Consider the following 25,287-nt stretch of genomic DNA (forward strand, 5'->3'; position numbering starts at 1 on the left):
CATGGATGGCAGAACATTGCATAAAGCATCACCCTGCCTCCGCCTGCTCGCCTTCTTCCCATAGTGCATCCTGAGTTCCCCAAGTAAGCGATGCACACGCACCCGGCCATCCCCATGATGTAAAAGAAAATGTGATTCACAACCAAAGGTGATGCACTGAGTGTGCAATATGACGATTTTTGATCGTGGACGATTAAAATGTCTCCACAATCTGCTTTTGAAAAAACATTGTAGTATTGTGCTACAGAGTAATAAGCAATCACAATGATTAAATAAATGAATAAACTGATTTAGCATGCTTGCCTCAAAGGCTTTTCTTATAGTGTGAGCTGATCTACTTGAGGATCATGGCTATGTCGATTTTTGGTGTGCAATGTTTACTGTCCCAGACAACCTCTGTAGTCTCATTTAGACTTATACTAGCAACCACCTTTTTCCAAGACACAAGCTTAAAACCACTAATGGGGGATTACTAGAGTATTTTATGTTGTAGTATAAAACATGAAACTACCATGAGCTTCTGGGAACCACAGACCTTATTTCAGGTATTTAACCAAAACACATTACGCAAAAAAAAAAAAAAAAAAAAAGGTACAAACTGTCATTTCTTTAGAGCACTGCGATACAGTTGAGATCAAAAGTTTTCTGAGAATCAGTAAAATGTTAATTATTTTACCAAAATAAGAGGGATCATACAAAATGTATGCTATTGTTTATTTAGCATTGACCTAAATAAGGTATTTCACATAAAAGAGGTTTACATATAGTCCACAAGAGAAAATAATAGTTGAATCATCCCTTTGAGAAAACATCCTTTTGTTTTCTTTAGTGATAGTTGTTCATGAGTCCCTTGTTTGTCCTGTTAAACTGCTTGCTGTTCTTCAGAAAAACCCTTTTCAACAAAGACTGTATGATTTTGAGATCAATCTTTTCACACTGAGGACAACTGAGGGTCTCGTATGCAACCATTACAGAAGGTTCAAACACTCACTGATGCTTCAGAAAGAAAAACAAATGCATTAAGAGCCGGGGGTGAAAACTTTTTGAATTTGAAGATCAGGGTAACTTTTACTTATTTTGTCTTCTGTGAAACATCTTTTGTAGCTCCTGAAGGGCAGTACTAAATGAAACAAATAAATAAATAAATAAATAAATAAAAACATGATATTAGGCAAAATAAGAAAAATGTACACGTTGTTCAATGTTCAAAAGTTTTCACCCCCGGCTCTCAAAGCATGTTTTTTTTTTTTTTTTTCTTACCCTTTTGGAGCATCAGAGAGTGTTTGAACCTTCTGTAATAGTTGCATACAAGTCTCTCAGTTGTCCTCAGTGTGAAAAGATGGATCTCTAAATCATGTAGTCATTGTTGAAAAAAGTTCAAATACACAAAAATGCAAAAAACACACACACACAAAAAAAAAAACAACTAAGAATTTGTGGGTCCTGAGGGATTTTTCTGAAAAACAGCAGGTTGTTTAAGTGTTCAGGACAAACAAGGGACTCATGAATCACTAATTCACTATAACTAAACAAAAAAAAAAAAACAGCTTTGGATCATTCAGGTATCAACCCAGTATTAAGCATCAAGGGGATGTAAACTTTTGAACAGGGTTCAAACATTTTCTCTTGTGGACTATATGTAAATCTATTAGGTGAAATATCTTATTCAGGTCAGTACTAAATAAACAATACCATGCATTTTGTACGATCCCTCTTATTTTGGTAAAATAATTAACATTCTGCAAGGGAAATGTGAACTTTTGACCTCAACTGTATCAACACAAAGCTCATGGGTTTGATTATTTAGAAATACGTCTATTAAGTGTAAAAATGTCACAGCCCTGTAAGGCAGAGGCACTGTGCATCTAAAAGAAACTTAGAGCTTAATAGGCTATTTTTCTACAATAACAGAAACAGAACCGGCTCTAAAATCCAAACACCAGCGCCATCTGAAGGACACAGCATGTTATTGAAATGTTTTTCAAATCATGCAAATAGAAAACAACTCATCCAAACATTAAAACCATTACACCAAAATCTTATATTTTGTTCCAAAGATGTGGTAAACAATGTACTTTCTAGTGTGTCCACCTAAAACAACTACATTGTGATATATAGCATCACTCTGGTGTGCAGTGACTCAGTGTGTGACAGAGTTGCTCATATGTCCACTTCAGTCTGAACTTCTCTGGCTAGCTGTTCTTTTGATACACCCATATGAGGCTTTAGACGCATTCAGTTCATTGCTCTGCTCGACTGCTGACTCACTGGACATTAGCATTTGGTTATAGCAACTGCTGACCTGTGAAAGAGTTCGAAGAACTGCTAGAAAAACAGTTTATATCATGATGATTTGTAGAACGTAAACTTGCTTTCTACACTGCAAAAAATGCTTTTCTTACTTGTCTTGTTTCCAGCCAAAATATCTAAACATTCTTAAATCAAGCAGGATATTGTCAGACGAATAAAAAATAATAATTTTCATGTTTTCAGAAAAAACAAGTCAAAATGAAGTGAGTTTTTGCTTGGAACAAGCAAAATGATCTGCCAATGGGGTAAGCAAAAAAAAAAAATTAAATCTGGAAAAAGGCTTGTCCGGAGAAGAAAAGGTGAGCGCTACCATCAGTCCTGTGTCATGCCAACAGTAAAGCATCCTGAGATCATTCATGTGTGGGGTTGCTTCTCATCCAAGGGAGTGGGCTCACTCACAATTTTGCCCAAAACCACAGCCACGAATAAAGAATGGTACCAAAACACCCTCCAACAGCAACTTCTTCCAACAATCCAACAACAGTTTGGTGAAGAACAATGCATTTTCCAGCACGATGGAGCACCGTGCCATAAGGCAAAAGTGATAACTAAGTGGCTCGGGGACCAAAACGTTGAAATTTTGAGTCCATGGCCTGGAAACTCCCCAGATCTTAATCCCATTGAGAACTTGTGGTCAATCCTCAAGAGGCGGGTGGACAAACAAAAACCCACTAATTCTGACAAACTCCAAGAAGTGATTATGAAAGAATGGGTTGCTATCAGTCAGGATTTGGCCCAGAAGTTGATTGAGAGCATGCCCAGTCGAATTGCAGAGGTCCTGAAAAAGAAGGGCCAACACTGCAAATACTGACTCTTTGCATAAATGTCATGTAATTGTCAATAAAAGCCATTGAAACGTATGAAGTGCTTGTAATTATATTTCAGTACATCACAGAAACAACTGAAACAAAGATCTAAAAGCAGTTGAGCAGCAAACTTTGTGAAAACTAATATTTGTGACATTCTCAAAACTTTTGGCCACGACTGTATATATCATGATGTCTTGTTTCCAGCCAAAATATTAAACAATTCTTAAATCAAGAAGGATTTTTTGCTAAGAACAAGCCAAATAATCTGCCAATGGGGTAAGCAAAAAAAAAAAAAAAAAAAAAAAAAAAAAAAAAAAAACTGTATTTCAAATAGGGCTGGGCGATATGGCTGAAAACTATATCACGATATCAGTGTTTCATATCGGTCATATCGATAATTATTGATATTTTTATGACCCATTTAAAATAAGGAGAAAAATATATTACACTCAAGCATTTTTATTTTAAACTTAACCTGCCTCTGATCATAATCCCCTCAGTTATTAAGACAGAAATGTCAACAACCATGGAAAACTCAAATAATTAAAATGTAAACATAAGTCTAAAGTCACAATATACACTTAATTATCTCTTAATCCTCAATTCCAACCCCATTCATTGTCGATGAAGTGAATGGTTTAGCTAGTGTATGGCCCAGAAGTACGGCTTGACCACAGGTCAGAAGTTCTTGGCTGATTATATTTTTTTCTGCACAGATTGCTGGTTGCCAGTAGCCAACATTACTTCTTTCCCGGTACTTTAGCTTACACTTTGTGTAATAACAAAAATATTTATTTAAGTGAAAAAATTAGTCCAAAACTTTCAACATTTTGAGCAATAGGGCCTTACAATCTTTTTTTTTTTTTTTCAGAAATTCTTGTTTTAATTTTTCTGATAATCAAATGAAAGCAAAATCACAGATTTATTTTTAAAAATAAAAAATAAACGGAGCTTTACTGTTAAAATTAATACATAGAAGAAAAATTATATTCAGTTAAAAAAAGGTTTAATAATAATAGTATTTTTTCAACAATTAAGTGGTGACTCTTTATTTTATTTTTTATCATATATATTGTTTTATGTAAATTATTTAAATGTGAACATACAAACACCTGCATTATACTGTACAGTAATACAAGACTAATATTGTCATGTTAAACCGTACTTTTATTTTGACAGGTGAAGTTTCAGTGTGTAATACAGTATGAATGATGCTAGTTTCACTAATGAAACGGTAAAATTGACAAAAAGTGACACTTGCAGCAGCTTTGGAGATGTATTTATTGGAGTTTGTCTGTTCATGTGAGATGCAAAGGCCAAAAATTAGCGGGAGCGTCACGTGTGCAGTATGCGTGTAGTGAAAATAAAACCCGTCTCCTCCATTCATACATATAGAGGCAAACGGAACATGCAGGATTCATATTGAAACGGTCTTTTTGCATTTAAGTTTTCACAGACACTAGTCCATATCGCGATCTGAATTAATTAACAGACCAACTTTTGATTTATTGGTCCAAAAATCGACGAATTCCGCCCTATAGTAAAGTCCGTTTTTATGAATGGAGTCCGCGATCCCGTTTGTGAGGAGACATTGTAAACGCGCGATCATGTAGAGACAGAAATCAAATGCCGTCGTGTAAATAAGATAAATAACATAAGGCTATTTAGTTTGTTTAATACAACAACATGGACCCGTTCTGTAGGAAAGATAACCTTAACTTCTATTGTGATCTGGCGCTATGAACTGAACGCTAAAGGGGGGCTGGGCGGGCCGACGAAGAATACAAAATATCGAACGTTTTATCGAACACATTTTTTTATTGATATCGATCTCTTGTCTATCGCGATATATATCGTTATCGTTTTATCGCCCAGCCCTAATTTCAAACAGAAAACACGATTATTTTTCTTATACCATTGTCAGATTATTTTGCTTGTTTCAAGCAAAAATGTGCTTAATTTTGACTTGTATTGAAAACATGACAATATTTTTTACTCATCTAGAAAATCTTTCTTGATTTAAGAATTTTTAGATATTTTGGCTGGAAACATGACAAAAAAAAAATCTAAGTAGGAAAAGCATTTTTTGCAGTGCATTATCAGTGTATATCTCACAATGTCTTGTTTCCAGCCAAAATATCTAAAAATTCTTAAATCAAGAAGGATTTTCTAGATGAGTAAAAATTATTTCTTTCAAACAGAAAACACGATTTTTTTTTGTTTACCCCATTGTCAGATTATTTCAATTACTTCATTTGGATTTTTTTTTTTTTTGTAAATAATGCTACTCGTCCAGAAAAAACCTTCTTGATTTAAGAATTTGTAGATATTTTGGCTGGAAACAAGACAAAAAACATTAAGAAAAGCATTTTTTGCAGTGTACAGCGTTGCCACACTTTTGGACCAATGCATTTCCAATGAATGTCCTTACCAGCCAGTTGATATTATTGGATAATACTTTTTATGAATAACGCTCATCCAATTCACTAATAAGTTATTCAGACCGATTTGTGAACCCGTTATTTATTAAAAAGAAGCTTGATCAGAGCTTATGACATGAAGGCACATTTATAAGAGCAATAGCTAGATGATGAAATATGAGTTCAAAGCAGAAATAAAAAAATTAATAATCATTATAAACATGTATGACTTTTCAGAATTTAGAAAACAAATTAATTTCCAGGGGGAACCGAAAAAAAAAAATAATAATTTTACATGGGATTTTAAAACCCTCAGTTGCTGTTTTATTGGTCACAACAGTCTTAACCGCTCTAGATATGAATTTTGCTGCTTTGCTATCAAGGTAACATTTCATTTCAGATAAAGTGTCAGTGACGTAAGGTTTCAAACACACACAGTGTACCAGATCCTGATGATGCTCAAAGTAAAATCACCCGCGATACAGACAAATGTATCAAACAAACTGGTATGTGATCTGGCCCAGCATTAGACACAACATTGTCTATCTGGATCCGTGTTCTTCCCCTATCAGCTGTCCTGATAGCTCTCTCTCTCCCAACGCTGAGGACAAAAGTCACCGGAAGAAACCAGGCCAAAACACTGAGGTGAGTAAATCCTATCAAGGAATCTCTTGGGCTGTTTCCAAATCACAGCAGAAACTCATGTACTGTAAGTAAAGAGTCATTCCACTTCTTGTCACAATCCCAGCCATATAGTTTCAAAAAAATTCACATCCTAATTCATATAGTTTGAATATCAAATCATATTTAGCTGAGCGACACATGCAGCAGCACTGCAAAAATGCTTTTCTTACTTCCATTTTTTGTCTTGTTTCCAGTCAAAATATCTAAACACTCTTGAATCAAGAAGGATTTTCTAGACGAGTAAAAATTATCATCTTGTTTTCAGAAAAAAAAAAATATATACTTAGAACAAGCAATGGAGCCAATGGAGTAAGAAAAATAATTGTTTTCTGTTTGAAATAAGATTTTTTTTTTGCTTACCCCATTGGCAGATTATTTTGCTTGTTCTAAGCAAAAAAGCACTTAATTTTGACTTTTTTTCTCTGAAAACAAGAAAATAACTTTTACTTGTCTAGAAAATCCTTCTTGATTTAAGATTTTTTTTTTTTTTTTACCCCATTGGCAGAAATTTTTTCTAAAATATTTTTAGATATTTTGGCTGAAAACAAGACAAAAAAATGTTTTGTCTTGTTTTCAGCCAAAATATCTAAAAATATTTTAGAAACATTTTCTGCCAATGGTGTAAAAAAAAATAGTCTTGTTTTCTGTTTGAAATAAGATTTTTTTTTTTTTTTTTGCTTATCCCATTGACGGATTATTTAGCTTGTTCTAAGCAAAAACTTAATTTAGACTAGTTTTTCTGGAAACAAGAGAACATTTTTTAGATATTTTGGCTGGAAACAAGACAAACAATCTAATAAAAGCATTTTTTTGCAGTGAATGAGGCTAGAAGAGTTTCAGTAACATATTGATTGACTAAAGGACTGAATTTTGTTATATTGTTTGTATCAAAAAACTTTTTCTTCTTTGCCATGTTCAAAAATACTTTAATGACTCCCATTCTTTCCAGTTTAGTTTTTATCTCCAAATGACAGCTGAGTATTGCAATAGGGGAGATCTAAATATCACTCATCTTAAAATTATTTAATTTTCAGCATTTTTCAACAGATGACAGCAAAGTTTATCTTGTTGTCAAAGTTTGTCTTGAAATCGTCCAACAAGTCATTTAGAGAAAATTATGTCATTTATGATTTCATTTTAAATAAATAACACTACAGGAAAATAAATGTCTAACAATGAAGATACAGTGCCCTCCACAAATATTGGCACCCTCGGTAAATATGAGCAAAGGCAGCTGTGGAAATAAATCTGCATTGTTCATCCTTTTGATCTTTCATTCAAAAAATGTACAAAATGCTAACCTTTCATTGAAGCAAAACAATGGAAAGTATGGGGAAAATCTTATTATTAAATTCATATTTTTTCTCTAGTTCACGTTGGCCCCGTTCACGTTTTTTTTTTTTTTTTTACAGTTCAGTAAAAACGAAACAATGAAAGTTAGTGAGCCTTTATATTTTATCAAAGATCAGACTTTACATACATAAATATATGCATTTCTTCTTCAAAATTGGTCTTTTTTCCAAAAAAAAGAAAAAAATATTTTTTTTTATCAACTTTTGTCAAACAAATTTTGTCAACTACCCAAATATATATTATACAAATAAAAAAAGCATAAATAGTAATTATGAAATAGTTAACAAAATGCTGTCTTCAAAGGTTTTAGGTTAAGCATGTTAACATGGGTGTATCCCAGAATAGTGAGAACCTTTTGTAACATTATAAAATGTCTTTACTGTCACATTTGATCAATTTGAATGCATTCTTGCTTAGAAAAAAACGTAATCTTATTAATATAGAACTTTGAAACCATTGAAGTATGATGCAATCTATGAAGTATGATCCCTTACTATCACTTTAGCATGATATTACATGACTACAGGAAAATATCTTCATCACATGGGCTGATAATCACAAATCTGCTGTCGCATGTTCTCTAAAACTCAAAAAAGATGCATTCTAGCACTTCAGTGGACAGATTTCGTTGGTATGGACAAAAAATGTCTTTGTATAAATAAATAAATAGTACACAGGAATGAATGAAAACCAGTTTACTCATACATGCTGTTGTCTACACACAAATAATTCCCTTTAAAAAGGAAAAACATAAAAAATAACCAGTCTGTACCAACAAACCTTCTTCTGCTGCTTCTATTTTTCAACGTTCCTCAACGCTATCTGAGAAAACCACTTGACCTTCAACGGCAGACAACAGATATTTACTCCATTCCTTGGTCAGCAGACCGAGCAGTGAAGAGCGGTAAACTAGCGTTTCCTACCTGATGAGGTAGTCTCCTCTTCTACAGAGTTACTCTCTTTGTCCATAAAGGTGAAATTCCCCACAGAAAAGTCAAGCTACACCGTGGCAAATAAAAAGCATTTGAGTTTCACCTGTGGGTGTGTCGACTGGGCAAAGCGTGATCAGATATCACTCGAGAGCCAACACACCTATGCGTCACATGGTCAACCTACTTTATGAGGCTAATGTTCCTTATGAGCTCAGTGATATTATAAAACAACTAAAAACAGGATCACTGATGGCACAAACTACCCTTCCATCAAGAATATTACATATCTATTAAATATCTGAGGTCAAACGGCCTATATGCAACTACTCCAGTACTGAAACAAATAGCATGATTGATGAAATTGTTGAGAATCAAAAATGAAAACGAGTGAAACATGATTGTGCATGGAGTAAAGACATGGAGTATCCAATGCATTTAAACCAGTTCCATTCACATGAACCTTGAATGATGATTTTCTTTTTTTTTTTTTTGGACATATTAAATCCGCTTACCTCGGTTTTCCATTCCTGCGTCAAGAACACAGCAGCAGGCAGAGGTTCCTGAGGAAATAAGAGACAGATTGCGTGATTAGTAATCAACACTGCATAAAATTTCACAAATACAACAATCCCTGCAATATATTTAAAATAGGGGATGCACTGAAATCAAAATTCTTGGCTGAAGCCGAACAAAATTAAACACTGGGCCGAAGACCGATCACCGAACCCCATGTTTTTTGCCATTTTTTTCACACACACACAAAAAAAATCTAATTACAAAACAATTTAAAAATGTTTATTTAACACTGAACATTTTTAACATTCTAGTAGACATTATAGCCTACCAACAAAGCACAATTCAACTTAAAATTAATAAGTAAGTTAAATAATATTCTTTGGTCACTTTTAAGACCCCCTTCTTGAATCAGGCATGTGTTTTTGATGTACAAATAAATGCAGCCTTGCTGAGCAAAGGAGAATGATATAAAAAATGTATTAATAGAGCTGTTGTAATGATTGTTATCACTATTTTTGTTATATTATTTTACAGAACAACAGTAATACTAACATTTATCAATGTTGACTTTTATTATGGCGGAAACCTACAAGAAGACCTCAGTACTGTCTGTATAATGTCACACCTTTTAAATTAGGGATGCACCGAATGTTCGGCAAATGGAATTATTCGGCCGAAAATAGCCGAAAATAGCCGAATAATTTCGTTTGCCCAACATTCGGTGCATCCCTAATTTAAAAGGTGTGACATTGAATGACACTGCGAGAAGAAATGAATAAAGCAAGTAAAGGGTTAATGCATAGCAAACAAAACACAGCTGAATGAATCACCCTGAAGGGGTTTATTTTGTGATGATGACCAGATGACTAATCCCACATATTACACAGCAATTTACAAAATAAATAAATGCACATTAAATATTGATATTATTATTATTATTATATTTTTTTTATTACGTGAAAAGAGTGCAGAAAAAGTGTGGAGTGATACGAGTTGTCAAGCAATGTGGAACCAGGAAACTGCAGCGATTGACTGATCATGCTCAAGTATCCCATGTAATATACAGTTCTTTATCTGGTAAAACCAACAAAATGTCTCCATTCTAGCACATGATGAAATAGAAATTCGATATAAATCTAGAAAACTTGCAATTTAAATAAATCAAACTTTTATTTAAAAATTATTTATAAATAGAGACTATACTTTTTGTTTTGGAAATCCTAATATATAATATTCTGAAATGATTTTAAAAGATGAATAAATTGTTACATTTAATTTAATTTTTAAAATTAAAATCTTAATATAAAATCTTAGTAGTTAAGTAAGGGATAATCAACGGTTTGCCGTGCGTTAAAGGATTTTAAATGCACGACGTGGAGGCTAATAACCGCCCGACGCGAAGCGGAGGGTGGTTGCCTCTGCGAAGTGCATTTTAAATCCTTTAACGCACAGCAAGCCGTTGATTATCCCGCTTATTCCATGGTCATTTGCGAAGTTATAGACAAGTTAAAACTAGGATTGATATTTGCAGCGCAAAATTTGACTGAATGGATAAAAAAGACGGTTATTTTCGTCAGTTATGACACGCAGCTCTAGCATTCTGCCCGCTTCAAATCAGACTCAGAGATTAAATAGTCCGGTAAGATCACATTTATTTGAATGAAATATAGCATTTGTTTCAGTAAATTATCGATCGACCAAGAGAGAGTGTGAAGGCAAGAGAGATGACAGTTGTGTATGTGTGTGTGTGTGTATATATGTGCGTACCTGCCTGCGTGCTGTGCGTCTCTCTCTGCAAACAACGATTCATTCAAAAACAGCAGCTTTACCATCCCGTTGCTGAGGAATACAATGTAGCGATCTAGTATCTATGCTATTTTAATAAGGATCGCAGGCAAGCGCTGACAAGAAGTTTATGTATGTGCACAGCATGCGATCTCCGATCTCCTCTCTCTCTCTCTCTCTGCGTTTGCGTGCATCAATTAAAGCAGCGCATTAATATAGAACGGTGATTAAACTGACTTGGAACTACCTGTGCATTAAACGGTTTTACTGCACACCTGCCAGCCAATCAGAATCCAGTATCCAGACATTCCATGGAATAATACATTTATATTCAATATTATATTTTGTTTTGTATGCATTTATGTAAAATGTAAATAAAATGTAAACAAAAACTGATGCCAGTTTTTTTTTTTTTTTTTTTTTTTTTTTTTTACATCCTAGATGTTTTTGCCACTTCATCAAATTCCAGAAATCGTAGGGCTGGGCGATAATTCCAAAACGATAATTATCACGATATAGATTTTTTTTCCGATAAAACGATAATGACAGTTCGATAAGCGCTCGATAATGTTTACGCACTCTGCTTAACGCAGGGCAGTATATTTACAGCCACAGGGCTCTACAGTGCGACCATTTCACTCGCATTTACGACTAAAAATTAGTACGTGCGACTGTAAAAAAATATTTAGGAGCACCATGTGCGACTGTCCCGATCAGCATATTTGTGTTTGCGCTCAGCGGAGCTTCAATGGTTTCTACGTGTTTTTGCAACGTTGAGTAATGTATCACAGACAGATCTCACCAATCCTTTCATAAATAAAGTGTAGAGAGAGTGTAAATAAGAGACTGATTGTGCAGTGTAGAGAGCGTCGTGGATTATAATAGAGCTTTGTGATATGGTGAACTAAGATAAGTGACAGCTTTTAATCATTTTTAAGGGAGTTTGTAAATGACATTGATCTAATGCAGCAGTTAAATAAAAAAGAAGTTATTATTATTAAGTGACTTTGACTGACTACAACATTATTGCCTGATTTGCTTTATTTCGTCGTCAAAAGTAATCTGAAACAAGTCACAACTGCGCGCATCTCCATTCAAACACAGCGGTGTTTCGTTTATGAATGAAACGTGCGTTTTCAAATGAATCTAATGAAATGATTCAATTTCCCATTCATAAAGACAGACACTTGCTTTATTCCCGAATGAACCATCCGTTCAAACGAATCAAAAGAATGATATGATTCAGTAAATAAATCCGTGTCTTGGCGACACCTGCTGGCAGATCTGCTCAGTTATTTAAATCTTTAATATTTCTGTAATAATTTTATATTTTAATAAACATTTTATATTTTAATAAACATTAATCCATGATTCTGATTGCACTCATGTCACCCCTGAGCCTCATTAAACATGAAAAGGTAAAAACAAAGGTAAAAAGCAAAATTCCCCTGTAAATCACTTTGAGGAGTTTAATATCACCTCGTAATAGGAAGGCTAATTTTTTATCAGAGTTTTGATTATTGTTTAGAATGTGCTCCTAAAATTTTACACAAGTGCTCCTAGCAAGAAAAGAAAGCGTAGAGCGCTGAGCCATAATTTTTTTTATTTATATTGTCAGACAGCTAAAACATTTTACAAAATGTGGTAAATCAGCCGCACAAAGGGATAGGCACGCTGAAAAGATGAGTCTATTCTTACATTTTTGTTGAATGACAAATATACTTAAAAATCACTTAAACTCTGCATTTACAGTCAGAGCCAAGTGCTGTATCATATTACAGTTATTTTTTTATAAAAAACGTTTTATATATTCTATTAATATTAATAAAATTGTATTTATAGATTAGATAATATTGTAGATTTGACATTTATCGTGATAATTATCGATATCAACTGATATAAAAAAATACCGTGATAATTTTTTTTTTGCCATATCGCCCAGCCCTAAGAAAACGTCATATGCATTAATTAGTACACACATGCATTCACATACATGCAATCAGATTACAGTAAGACACGTGTATTTGCTAAAAGATGTCTACGTTGTTATTAATAATCACTAATTGATGTTAAGTCATCTAACCTGCAGACTGTTATTTACTATAAGTACATATGTTATTATTAAGGCATTAACTTTGTTTTTCTAGACAGGAGGATGTCTTACTAACGCTAATGTTATTTTTCTGTTTATTACGGTAAAGCTGTTTTGATTATGATTAAGCATAATATAAGAAAAAAGGTTACTTCACTTGTATGTTCCTTACAGCATGAAACTACTCTCCACAATAAGCATTATTCAGGATGAGTAATTCTGTAATTACGTAAAAAAAAAAAAAGAGGCTTAATTGTGCCTTTAAGATAATCATTCCCAGACACTCCTAAAAGCATATTTTACACAACAGATTTTTAAATTTATCCAATAAAGCTGAATAAAGCATATGCTTATGTTTTCTCTGTATGTTTTTGTGTTACTGTATCAGTCTGGCTCAATTCTCAAACACTTCTGTGCCTTTCCACTAAACAAAAGGGGGTTTTAGAGCAGAAAGGTCAGTTTAGCTCTGGCCCTAAACAGCACAGGGCAGCAGTGGGTGGAGAAATGCTAGTACTGTCTATGATAGAGCCATTGAGCAATGAAATAACCATGCACTTCATGACTTTGTATGTCTAAATATATAAAACTGCGAGAGCGAATGAATCATCAGGTTCATTTTCAACAGGAGCAAAGACAAAACAGAATATCAAGAGTTGAGGAGAGCTGCTGGTACACATGAATCACCCCAGTGCTTCAAACAGCATACAGTTGCAATCAAAATTATTCAACCCCCTTGACCTGCAAGACATTTTGCTGCAGAGAACAACATTTTGTGAAAACAATTCAACAAAGGCATCAGTACACTATTAGAGAAAGTTTATTCATACACATTTGAGTCATTTTGAGAATGTAAGTTGATGACTAATGAAAGAAAATTAAATTGGCTCTAAATGTTCATGTTCAAAATTATTCAACCCCCATTCAACATTGCTGTTTTTTAGTCAGTTATTTTTATGGTGGGTAGGGCTGGGCGATAAAACGGTAACGATATATATCGCGATAGACAAGAGATCGATATCAATAAAAAATGTGTTCGATAAAACGTTCGATATTTTGTATTCGTCGGCCTGCCCAGCCCCCCTTTAACGTTCAGTTTATAGCGCCAGATCACAATAGAAGTTAAGGTTATCTTTCCTACAGAACGGGTCCATGTTGTTGTATTAAACAAACTAAATAGCCTTATGTTATTAATCTTATTTACACGACGGCATTTGATTTCTGTCTCTACATGATCGCGCGTTTACAATGTCTCTCACAGACGGGATCGCGGACTCCATTCATAAAAACGGACTTTACTATAGGGCGGACTGCCGCGGAATTCGTCGATTTTTGGACCAATAAATCAAAAGTTGGTCTGTTAATTAATTCAGATCGCGATATGGACTAGTGTCTGTGAAAACTGAAATGCAAAAAGACCGTTTCAATAAGAATCCTGCATGCTCCGTTTGCCTCTATATGTATGAATGGAGTAGACGCGTTTTATTTTCACTACACGCATACTGCACACGTGACGCTCCCGCTAATTTTTGGCCTTTGCATCTCACATGAACAGACAAACTCCAATAAATACATCTCCAAAGCTGCTGTGAGTGTCACTTTTTGTCAATTTTACCGTTTCATTAGTGAAACTAGCATCATTCATACTGTATTACACACTGAAACTTCACGGCAACCTGTCAAAATAAAAGTACGGTTTAAAATGTAACAGAACAATATTAGTCTTGTATTACTTTGTACAGTATAATGTAGGTGTTTATATGTTCACATTTAAATTATTTTCATAAAACAATATATATGATAAAAAATAAAATAAAGAGTCACCACTTAATTGTTGAAAAAATACTATTATTATTAAACCTTTTTTTAACTGAATATAATTTTTCTTCTATGTATTAATTTTAACAGTAAAGCTCTGTTTATTTTTATTTTTAAAAATAAATCAGTGATTTTGCTTTCATTTGATTATCAGAAAAATTAAAACAAGAATTTCTGGAAAAAAAAAAAAAAAGATTGTAAGGCCCTATTGTTCAAAATGTTGAAAGTTTTGGACTTATTTTTTCACTTAAATAAATATTTTTGTTATTACACAAAGTATAGGCTAAAGTACCGGGAAAGAAGTAATGTTGGCTACTGGCAACCAGCAATCTGTGCAGAAATAAATATTATCAGCCAAGTACTTTGCAACAACCTCTGACCTGTGGTCAAGCCGTACTTCTGGGCCATACATTAGCTTGACCATTCACTTCATCGACAATGAATGGGGTTTGAATTGAGGATTAAGAGATAATTAAGTGTATATTGTGACTTTAGACTTATGTTTACATTTAAATTATTTGAGTTTTCCATGGTTGTTGACATTTCTGTCTTAATAACTGAGGGGATTATGATCAGAGGCAGGTTAAGTTTAAAATAAAAATGCTTGAGTGTAATATATTTTTCTCCTGGTCCTTATTTTAAATTGGTCATAAAAATATCAATAATTATCGATATCGACTGATATGAAACACTGATATCGTGATATAGATTTTAGCCATATCGCCCAGCCCTAATGGTGGGGAACAAAATTGTCTTAAAACACAATAAAGCCTTTAGAAACACTATTAAAAACAGAATGAGCTTGAGCTGTTACACATACATACAGTTAGTACATGCATGTGCTGAAGTTGAGTAGCAAATATGCTAAAGTCACCAGAGCTCTCACAAAAGCTATAGAGAAGAAATAGTTTTATTATATTATAAAGTCTAAGGCTGTATGAAGATTTTCAAGACATTTAAAAGTCCCTAGAGACACAGCTGGCAGCATTATTCTTTAGTTTAAAGTGTGTTGCACCAGAAAACCTTTGAGAGTGTTGAACAAAAAAACACAATATCATAAAATGTTTGATCAGAGCAACTGAGAAAAACCTGCAAAGTACAGCCAAAGACTTGCAAGATGACCCAACGAAAGGAGGAAAAACATTTCAATGCAGAGCACAAGATGAACACTAGACAAGTATGGCCTTCATGTTGTGGCATCTTGCCGAATACCATTCTTGACCAAGAAGAACAAAAAGACTGACTTGAACATCCTAAAATTGATCTGGATAGACCTGTGGAGTTCTGGAAGAATGTTTTATGGAGTGATGTGACCAAACTGGAACTTTTTGGACCCATGGATCAGCGGTATGTCTGGTGCAAAAAAGGCAAAACTTGTAAGCAGAAGAACACCATCTCCATCGTCAAACATTGAGGTGGATCAGTCCTGTTATGGGGTTGTTTTACTTTAGCAGGAAGTGGAAAACATGACTGTATGAAGGACATCCTGGATTCTTTGAAGTGTCGGGGCATTTTTACAAGAATTGTGATGTCTTTGGTGCAAAGTCTGAAGCTATTGATCAATTGTCTTTCCTGCAGGACAGTCATCCCAAAGTAAACATCCAAATCTACTTAAGCTTGGTTCAGGGATCAGTTATGGAATGTTCTTGAGTGGCCTGTTCAGTCTCCAGATTTAATTCTCATTGAAAATATTTAGTTGAATTTGAAGAAAGCAGTAGCAATGTGAAACTAAATATTATCAGTGGTCTAAAAGCTTTTTCAGGCGAGGAATGGGCCAAGATTGCAGTAGAGAGGTGACAGTAGCTTCTAAACACTTCCAAGCAGTGTTTATTGCTAGTTTTAAAGAATAAAAGATTCTGCACCAGATTTTACTTTTGGGGGTTGAATAATTTTGAACATGAACATTTAGAGCCAATTTAATTTTCTTTCATTAGTCATCAACTTACATTCTCAAAATTACTCAAATGTGTATGAATAAACTTTCTCTAATAGTGCCTTTGTTGAATTGTTTTCACAAAATGTTGTTCTCTGCAGCAAAAGGTCTTGCAGGTCAAGGGGGTTGAATAATTTTGATTGCAACTGTAACTGAAGTGGCTGACTGCCTACAAAAACACAATGTTTGTTTTTAGACTGGTTATAGTCAAGTGAACAACATGTAGGAGAGTTATGCTGCTCATTTCTCAAGTTCATCTAGAAGTGGGTTTACAATATCAATTTTTTTTTGATTGGTATTAATTCTCATTTTAATGAATTAATATCAATTCTTCAAACTAAAGAATCTATATTTTAATTAATTTCATTTTCTGCTGATGAGTGAACAAAACCACATTAAACATTATTTGTAGTGGAACTCCCATCCAATACAGTGGTGTGAAAAAGTGTTGGACCCCTTCCTGATTTTCTTTTTTTTTGCATGTTTGTCACACTTTAATGTTTCAGATCATCAAACAAATTTAAATATTAAGCAAAGATAACACAACTAAACAAAACTAAGGGTGCAACGGATTGAAGATGATCCGTACGGACCAGCCCCCACGGTTCGGCACGCATGTGATTCACGGATTAACTGTTAAATTTATAACCATCATAGAGTAAAAGTTTATAATTTGCACATGTTTTCTTTTATTTAGCTTCTGATTGGTCAGTTTAAAACCATTGCAGCAAAAGAGAAGACGCACGCCGTTTTTTTTGTTTTGTTTTTTTTTACCGCTGCCTCACACACCAGAAGCGAGCACGCGCACAGAGAGAGACAGAGAGAGAGAGAGAGAGAGAGAGGGAGGGAGAGGCACGATTCACACAGATTGATCCCTCTTTAACTTCCATTTGAACGGAAACGTACATACAAAGTCATGTCTAAATACCCGTTTTCGTATTCTGGTAAACACAGTCGGTCATGTCTTCAGTGAACCGAAACAGCTGAGAAAGAGACAGTGCCAGTATTAGGTGCGTGCATTTGGCCTTAAAGAGACAGCATCCTATAAACACCTGCAGTGAGAAGCACTAGTTATTTTACAATTAAATATTACATTTCTGCACCTGAATACTAGGGTTATTGATTTAATTAGTGTTAAGGTGCGTTCACACCGGACGCGAATGAAGCGGCAAGCGCGAGTGATTTACATGTTAAGTCAATGCAAAGACGCGAATAGCCATCCTGCGGCACGAAACGCGCGAGTTCAAAAATCTGAACTTTGGCGAAAATCCGCGCCGCGTTAACCAATCAGGAGCTTGCTCTAGTAGTGACGGAGGCAGAAATCCGAAACAACAATGGCGGACAAAATCACCGTTGCTGTCTGCGGTTGCTCGGAGCTGTACGATACATATTTGGACTTTTGTAGAAACAGGAATAAAAAGGATCTTGGTAGGAAGAAAGTGAGTGAAGAGGTCGGACAATCTGGTTAGTTTTAAAAAACGCTCTTTACTCAATTTGACCTACATATACATACATATTGAGACTACAAGCAAGTTAAAGCTGGCAAATTGAGCTCATTCACCTATTTTACAACTACTTTCCCGCTGACGAGTGGCAGAAGCCCCTCCCATGACGCGAATTCGCGTCTGTTGTGAAGAAAATGTCACGCGCGAATGACGCGAATTTTACCGCGCGAATGGCGCGAGTAAACTCAAATGTTCAAGCGTTCAACTACGCGCGAATAGCGCGTTTTTTCCGCGCAAGTCGCGTCCGGTGTGAACGCACCATTAGTATTAGTAACTTTATGTTGTATTCATCTACGCTTGTCATTTGTGTCATTGTTCTTGTTTAGTTACTGACTTTTTTAGTTAAGATAGTAGTTTTTGCTTTGGATTAGAAGTACTTAAAGTAAGCATTCAGTAATTAATAAAAAACTAACTTTTTTTGTTTGTTTTGTTTGTTTTTTGCTGATCCGAAAAATGATCCGATCCGTGACTCAAAATCCGTGATATGATCCAAACCATGGGTTTTGTGATCCATTGCACCACTAAACAAAACATGCAGTTTTTGAATGAAGGGAAAACAAAATCCAAACCCACATGGCCGTGTGAAAAGTGTTTGCCCCTAAACTTAATAACTGGTTGGGCCACCCTTTTAAGCATTTGCGATAACTTGCAATGAGTCTGTTAAAGCACTGTGCAGGAATTTTGGCCCACTCATCTTGGCAGAATTGTTGTAATTCAGCCACATTGGAGGGTTTTTCGAGCATGAACCGCCTTTTTAAGGTCATGCCACAGCATCTCAATAGGATTCAGGTCAGGACTTTGACTAGGCTACTCCAAGGACTTCATTTAGTTTTCCTTCAGCCATTCAGAGGTGGATTTGCTGGTGTGTTCTGGATCATTGTCCTGCTGCAGAACCCAAGTTCGCTTCAGCTTGAGGTCACCAACAGATGGCCGGACATTGTCCTTCAGGATTTTTTGGTAGACAGCTGAATTCATGGTTTCATTTATTACAGCAAGTCTTCCAGGTCCAGAAGCAGCAAAACAACCTCAGACCATCACACTACCACCACCATATTTTACTGTTGGTATGATGTTCTTTTTCTAAAATGCTGTGTTACTTTGGCACCAGATGTAATGGGACACACACCTTCCAAAAAGTTCAACTTTTGACTCGTCAGTCCACAGAGTATTTTCCCACAAGCCTTGGGGATCATCAAGATGTGTTCTGGCAAAACTGAGACGAGCCTTTATGTTCTTTTTGCTCAGCAGCTGTTTTCGTCTTGGAACTCTGCCATGCAGGCCATTTTTGCCCAGTCTCTTACTTATGGTGGAGTCATGAACACTGACCTTAACTGAGGCTGGGGTTGTGGGGTCTTCTGTGACCTCTTGGATGAGTCGTCACTGCGCTCTTGGGGTAATTTGTCAGGTGGCCACTCCTGGGAAGGTTCACCACTGTTCCATGTTTTCTCCATTTGTGGATAATGGCTCTCACTGTGGTTCGCTGGAGTCCCAAAGCTTTAGAAATGGCTTTATAACCTTTTCCAGACTGATAGATCTCAATTACTTTCTTTCTCATTTGTTCCTGAATTTCTTTGGATCTCAATATGATGTGTAGCTTTTGAGGATCTTTTGGTCTACTTCACTTCATCAGGCAGGTCCTATTTAAATGATTTCTTGATTGCGAACAGGTGTGGCAGTAATCAGGCCTGGGTGTGGCTAGAGAAACTGAACTCAGGTGTTTTAATGGGGGGGCAAACACTTTTTCACACAGGGCCATGTGGGTTTGAATTTTTTTTCCTTTATAAAAAAAAAACCCTTCATTTAAAAACTGCATGTTGTGTTTACTTGTGTTATCTTTGATTAATATTTAAATTTGTTTGTTGATCTGAAAGATCAGTTTGACAAACATGCAAAAAAATTAAAAATCAGGAAGGGGGCCAACACTTTTTCACACCACTGTATATCACAAAAAAACTTAGCGAATTGTTAATTTTGATACGAAACTAAATCTCAGCTTTCAAATTCTGTCAATTGTATCACAATAACTCAAATAACACTTGCTGTATTGATGCTGTTTAATATGGTGTGACAAATCGCTGTAAACTAAATTCAAGTTGCAGCGAGGAGCAGAGCACATGAACTAGGGCTGGGCGATTAATCGAAAAATAATCGAAATCGACATTCAGAACCTATAATCGATCAAATGTTTCCAGGTCGATTATTTCGATTACTTTCCCTTTAAAAACAGTACTGCGTGTGGAGTCACGTGACCCCGCTCCGTTACATTACGTTATTCCGCCGACATGTCCATGGAGAGCTTAAATTTACAGGATATACAAGAGTAATTTTGTTTAGAAGACAGTGCTTATTTTCTACTTTGAAAGTGCATTTTCGGCCGAAAGACTTTTATCACCGAAACAACACGGCCGAAACAGTATGTTGACACAAACAGAAACCGCAGCCTGCACGTGCTTGTCTGAAGCAACACGTCTGCGGTGTGGACGTATGGAAAAGCCCCACGGATAGCGATTTGCAAAACTTGTTTTGCCGAAATTTCCAGAGGGGTTGTGTCTGCAGTCGTGCGTGCAGTTATAAGAGCAGAGATCGAGACAAGATGTAGCTTTCAGTGAGTGAAAAACATTAGCTTTATGTTGGTGTTACGTCACAATATTTTAAAGATGTCTTTTCATACTGTATTTTTATTAATATTTATGTTTTAAACCATCGAGGTGAGCCAATGGATATCACACAAGCAACGTGAAAACTGCGCAATGTTAAAATGAAAGTGAAAACGGATTTTCAGCATCTGACGTGCATTCTCTCAGAGACAATGAGAGACGATTATACTTCATATGCTGATATTAATTTAGTCCCCTAATATTTTCCTTGTGCCCTGAATATGGTGGGAAACGTATAAAAAGAAACGTATATTGTGCAAGGTTTGTTTCAAAAAATCGGTTCTTGAAATAAAGCTCTTAATTTTAATTGAAAACTGCAGTGTTATTAGGGGTTAAGAAAGTATTAATTATGATTTCAGGTGTTAAATGTGGGGACTGAAAAACAAGAAATGATGAAACTTCAAAAGGCTATCCATTGAATAAATCTGAGCGCTGCACGTTTCAAAGTCATTTGTTGCGCTGCTTTGTATACCAGTCTGACAGCGCCTCCTGCTGGAAGAGAAACGCGTAGACTTGTAAATGTGAATTTTTTTACAGTCTATGATGTGATGGATCCAGAAGATAATGTTATAAAAATGTAAACGATTAAACAATTTAAACAAAGGCAGTAAAATATATGTATATGTCAAGTAATAAAATACTTGATTGATAATAATTGTTTAAATTAATATAATTGATTTATTCTTTGAAACTTTAATATTAATGTATGCAATTGCAATGCCTTGATTCTAGTAAGATTAGTACACAGTCATAGCCATAAAAGGAATGGTACTAATAATTGGCATAATTCTTTCGGGGTTTCGGTTTTCGGCCTTGGTTTCCTCTTTTTCGGTTTTCGGTTTCGGCCAAGAATTTTCATTTCGGTGCATCCCTACTTGTCAGTGAACTATGAGGGCAAAAAAAAAAATATTATATAAATATAATTAAATATAATTTTATTAATAAATAAAATAATCGTTCATTAATCGTAATCGAGTTAAAATGTTCAATTAATCGAGATTTTGATTTTAGGCCAAATCGCCCAGCCCTAACATGAACCTATCATCTCTTCCTCTTTACTACTAGTTATAGTACAAAATGAACATCAGTGCTCTACAGAGCAACCATTTCAGTCTCATTTGCGACTGAAAACTACTGCGTACGACTATGAAAAAATATGTAGGAGCACCATGTACGACTGACCCAATCAGCATATCTGTGTTTGTGCTGAAGGGAGCTTCAAAGGTTTATATGCGTTTTTGCAACGTTTAGTAATGTATCACAGACATATCTCATGAATCCTTTCAAGTGTAGAGTGTGTAAACAAGAGATTGATTGTGCAGTGTAGAGAGCTTCGTTTGTAAATGAGATTGATTTAATACAACAGTTCAATAAACAAGAAGTTAATATTAAGTGACTTACATTGTCTGACTGCAACATTATTGTCTGAATTCGTTGTCAAAAATAGTCTGAAACAAGCCACAACTGAGCCGCTGCGCATCTCTGTTTATGTTTATGAATGAATGTGCGTTTAAGTCAATGATTCAATTTCCCATTCCTAAAGACATTTGCTTTATTCCTGAATGAACCAGCCGTTTTACTAATCAAATGAATGAAATAATTCATTAATTAAATCAGTGACTTGCTGCCACATACTGGCAGATTTAGTTTCATATTTAAAGAATTTTTTTTAGTTATTTAAATCATTTAATATTTCTGTATTCAAAATGTTATATTTAAAACATTAATCTGAACATGAATTTATGAATTTATTAGACCTCTGAGCCTCATTAAACATATGGAAATACACCTACAAGCCACTTTTGTGTTATTCTATGCCACCACTGCAGTACAAATTAATTTTGTTATTACTGATTTTTGACTGGTAACTTATTCTTATTCTATTTGTTCTTATTCGGATGTTTTAATTAATTTTTAAAAAGCTTAAAAATATTTAAAAAAAAAATGACATACTTTTAATAAAGTTAGAAAAATGCCATTACAAAGGTAAAAACAAAATTCCCCTGTATATGACTTAGTAATACTACTAATAAAATTATTATTAAAACATTATTTTTTGAAAATATTTACCAGAATTTATTTACCAGAAAAATGTAAATACAAACAATATTTCTGGGAATTTTTTTTAAATAAAATTACATATATACATATACACACACACATATATATATATTAGGCATGGGCCGGTATAAGATTCTGACGGTATGATAACCTTGGATAAAAATATCACGGTTTCACGGTATTACGGTATTGTAATCACTGCTCTACAATGTTACATTTAAATGTCTGGGTAAAAAAAACAACCTTTTTTTCCCCAAACGGATTACAGTATATTTTATTTTAGGAAACATTTAGAACATTTTGTAACATGGAACAGAAGGCAAAATAATTAAAATAAATAATTGAATCTTCTTAATTAAATTAAATTGCAGTCACTTGTGTTAAAGGTGCCCCGTGTAATATTTAAGATGATCTCTAGACAGTGGTGCAATAACTATGTTTTCAGGGGTGCATAAAGACCTTAATTAACCATTATGTTTTTATTAACATAGAATCAGCTTGCGAAAAAAACACTGACACAATGATGAACAAGTAATATTCACAATAACATAGTTTTATTGAATGATAAAGTTAATATAATTCCTTAAATTACATTTTAAAAGAAATCTCACTATTCGTTGCTGTCAAAAAAAAGGTGAGATTTAAATCCTGTATCGGCTTCCGTAGTTCTGTAAAGGGAGGGGTGAGCGGTACTCTGCTGCAATTCACAATCTCGCCGCTAGATGCCACAAAACCTACACACTGCACCTTTAACGTGACAGAAGGCTTAAAAGCAAAGACGTGATTTCACTTTAACTTAATTGTTGTGCTAAAGTTCACAGAAACGTAAAATTAGTACATATAGTCTGCTATTCCCCACTCTGTGTTGTGGGGGTTCACCTCCTTTGGCCGTCCTGAACTTATATTACTGCTGAATCTCACTGACTGTGGATCACGTGCACAAACACAGACACGCGCCTGAGCACTAACCGGTGGGGGAGGGGCTGCATTGTTTTCTCTGCAGGGACTCACACACACAACCTAGTAGCGAGTCCTGCTCTTTCACTTTGACGACACAGAAAATGCACATATCGTAGGAACGGTATAACTTTTTTTGTTTCCGGTTTTGAAACCGTGACTTTTTCAAACCGCGGTAAACCTTGAAACCGGTTATCATCCCATGCCTAATATATATATATATACACACACACGTATATACACACACACACACACACACACACTAGGGTTGGGCGATGTCGACCAATTTGGCATCGTACGATGTCTAATGTGAAACATCGCGATGGACGATGGCATCGTCTGCGGGGGGCGGGGGTGAGGGATGGTTGTTGTTAAATAATTTATTCATAACGAATTAATTAATTGTAGCCTACCGTGTCCACCAGTGCTTAATTTGAGTCCGATCCTGTTCTGGAAAATGTCAGATTTTGGATTTTTGCGTTCCGGTATTTGTTTTTAAAGATCCGGCATTAACAAGTGCATTAGATCGTGACAGTGCGTGCGTGCATACGAGACAAGAGCAAGCGCAGGTTTATATAGATGCATTTGGAGGATGTGTGTTGGTCCTTAACATATTTTCGACCAGTCAGCTTTTTTAAGTTCAATAACGCTCTCATTGTTTGCTTACTGCTTAACCCACTCTCTCCAAACGCATTTACTGAGCAGCAGAATGTTTAGAGAGAAAGGGTAATATCAGAAATAATACCAAATCAAGCGAAATATTATGTATTAACATTATAAACACTATAAACATAACTATAAGTTAGTTACCCTGACTCCAAAACGAACGATTTAAATGTAGAGGTATTCAGAACAGAACAGAAATGAAACAAAATATATAAAGTTAAGAAACTACAACAAAGCGAAACTAAAAATAGCAGGTGTTGGGCTCACGCACCTCTGTTTTTCGGCACAAATCCAAGTGTTTCCATATTCCCAATGTATTTGAATGATAAAGTGTTATTTATAATGTATACTAGGCTTTGTATTGTACATTCGTGTTTCGATGGAAAAAAAATATATTCTCTTGTTTTTGTTCCAAGCTCTGTTCGTTATGGTAAAACCAAGAAAAGGGCATATTTGGTGTAGTTTATTTAATCTAATTTAATTACAATTATTTTGATTTCTGCTGTTTTTGTATGCCTCATTTATTAATGTAAACGAACTTTCATGTAATTCGTTAGGAGTTCACTGTAATTTGTATTGTGATCACTAACAACTTCCTTGTTATTATTTCCTCATTAATAATAATAATAAAATAAGTAAAGATGCGGAAATTGAAAGCATGCATTTCATTTGGCTATATAGTGATTAAGTGTGTGTTTTTCGTGAGCGGGTTGCTGCTGCGGCGGGGGCGGGGGATCGCGATGCCGGCTCAGCATCGTGATGTCTATTGGCCATCGGCGATGGCATCGTCTA

The 25,287-nt window shown here is 35.0% G+C and overlaps 1 protein-coding gene across 1 annotated transcript in view; it reads right to left on the reverse strand.

Annotated features, from left to right (window-relative positions):
* The window catches only part of phactr4a (phosphatase and actin regulator 4a), a 96,853-nt gene that overhangs the window by 54,857 nt on the left and 16,709 nt on the right, over positions 1 to 25,287 (reverse strand). Inside the window, exon 2 of the mRNA XM_073822213.1 lies at positions 9,021 to 9,068. Within this exon, the coding sequence (XP_073678314.1) occupies positions 9,021 to 9,033 (13 nt within the window). The 5' untranslated portion in view covers positions 9,034 to 9,068. The remainder of the gene's footprint in view (positions 1 to 9,020; positions 9,069 to 25,287) is intronic.

This window comes from Garra rufa, chromosome 17 (assembly GCF_049309525.1).
Source record: "Garra rufa chromosome 17, GarRuf1.0, whole genome shotgun sequence".
In the NCBI taxonomy this organism is placed as follows: Eukaryota; Metazoa; Chordata; class Actinopteri; order Cypriniformes; family Cyprinidae; genus Garra; species Garra rufa.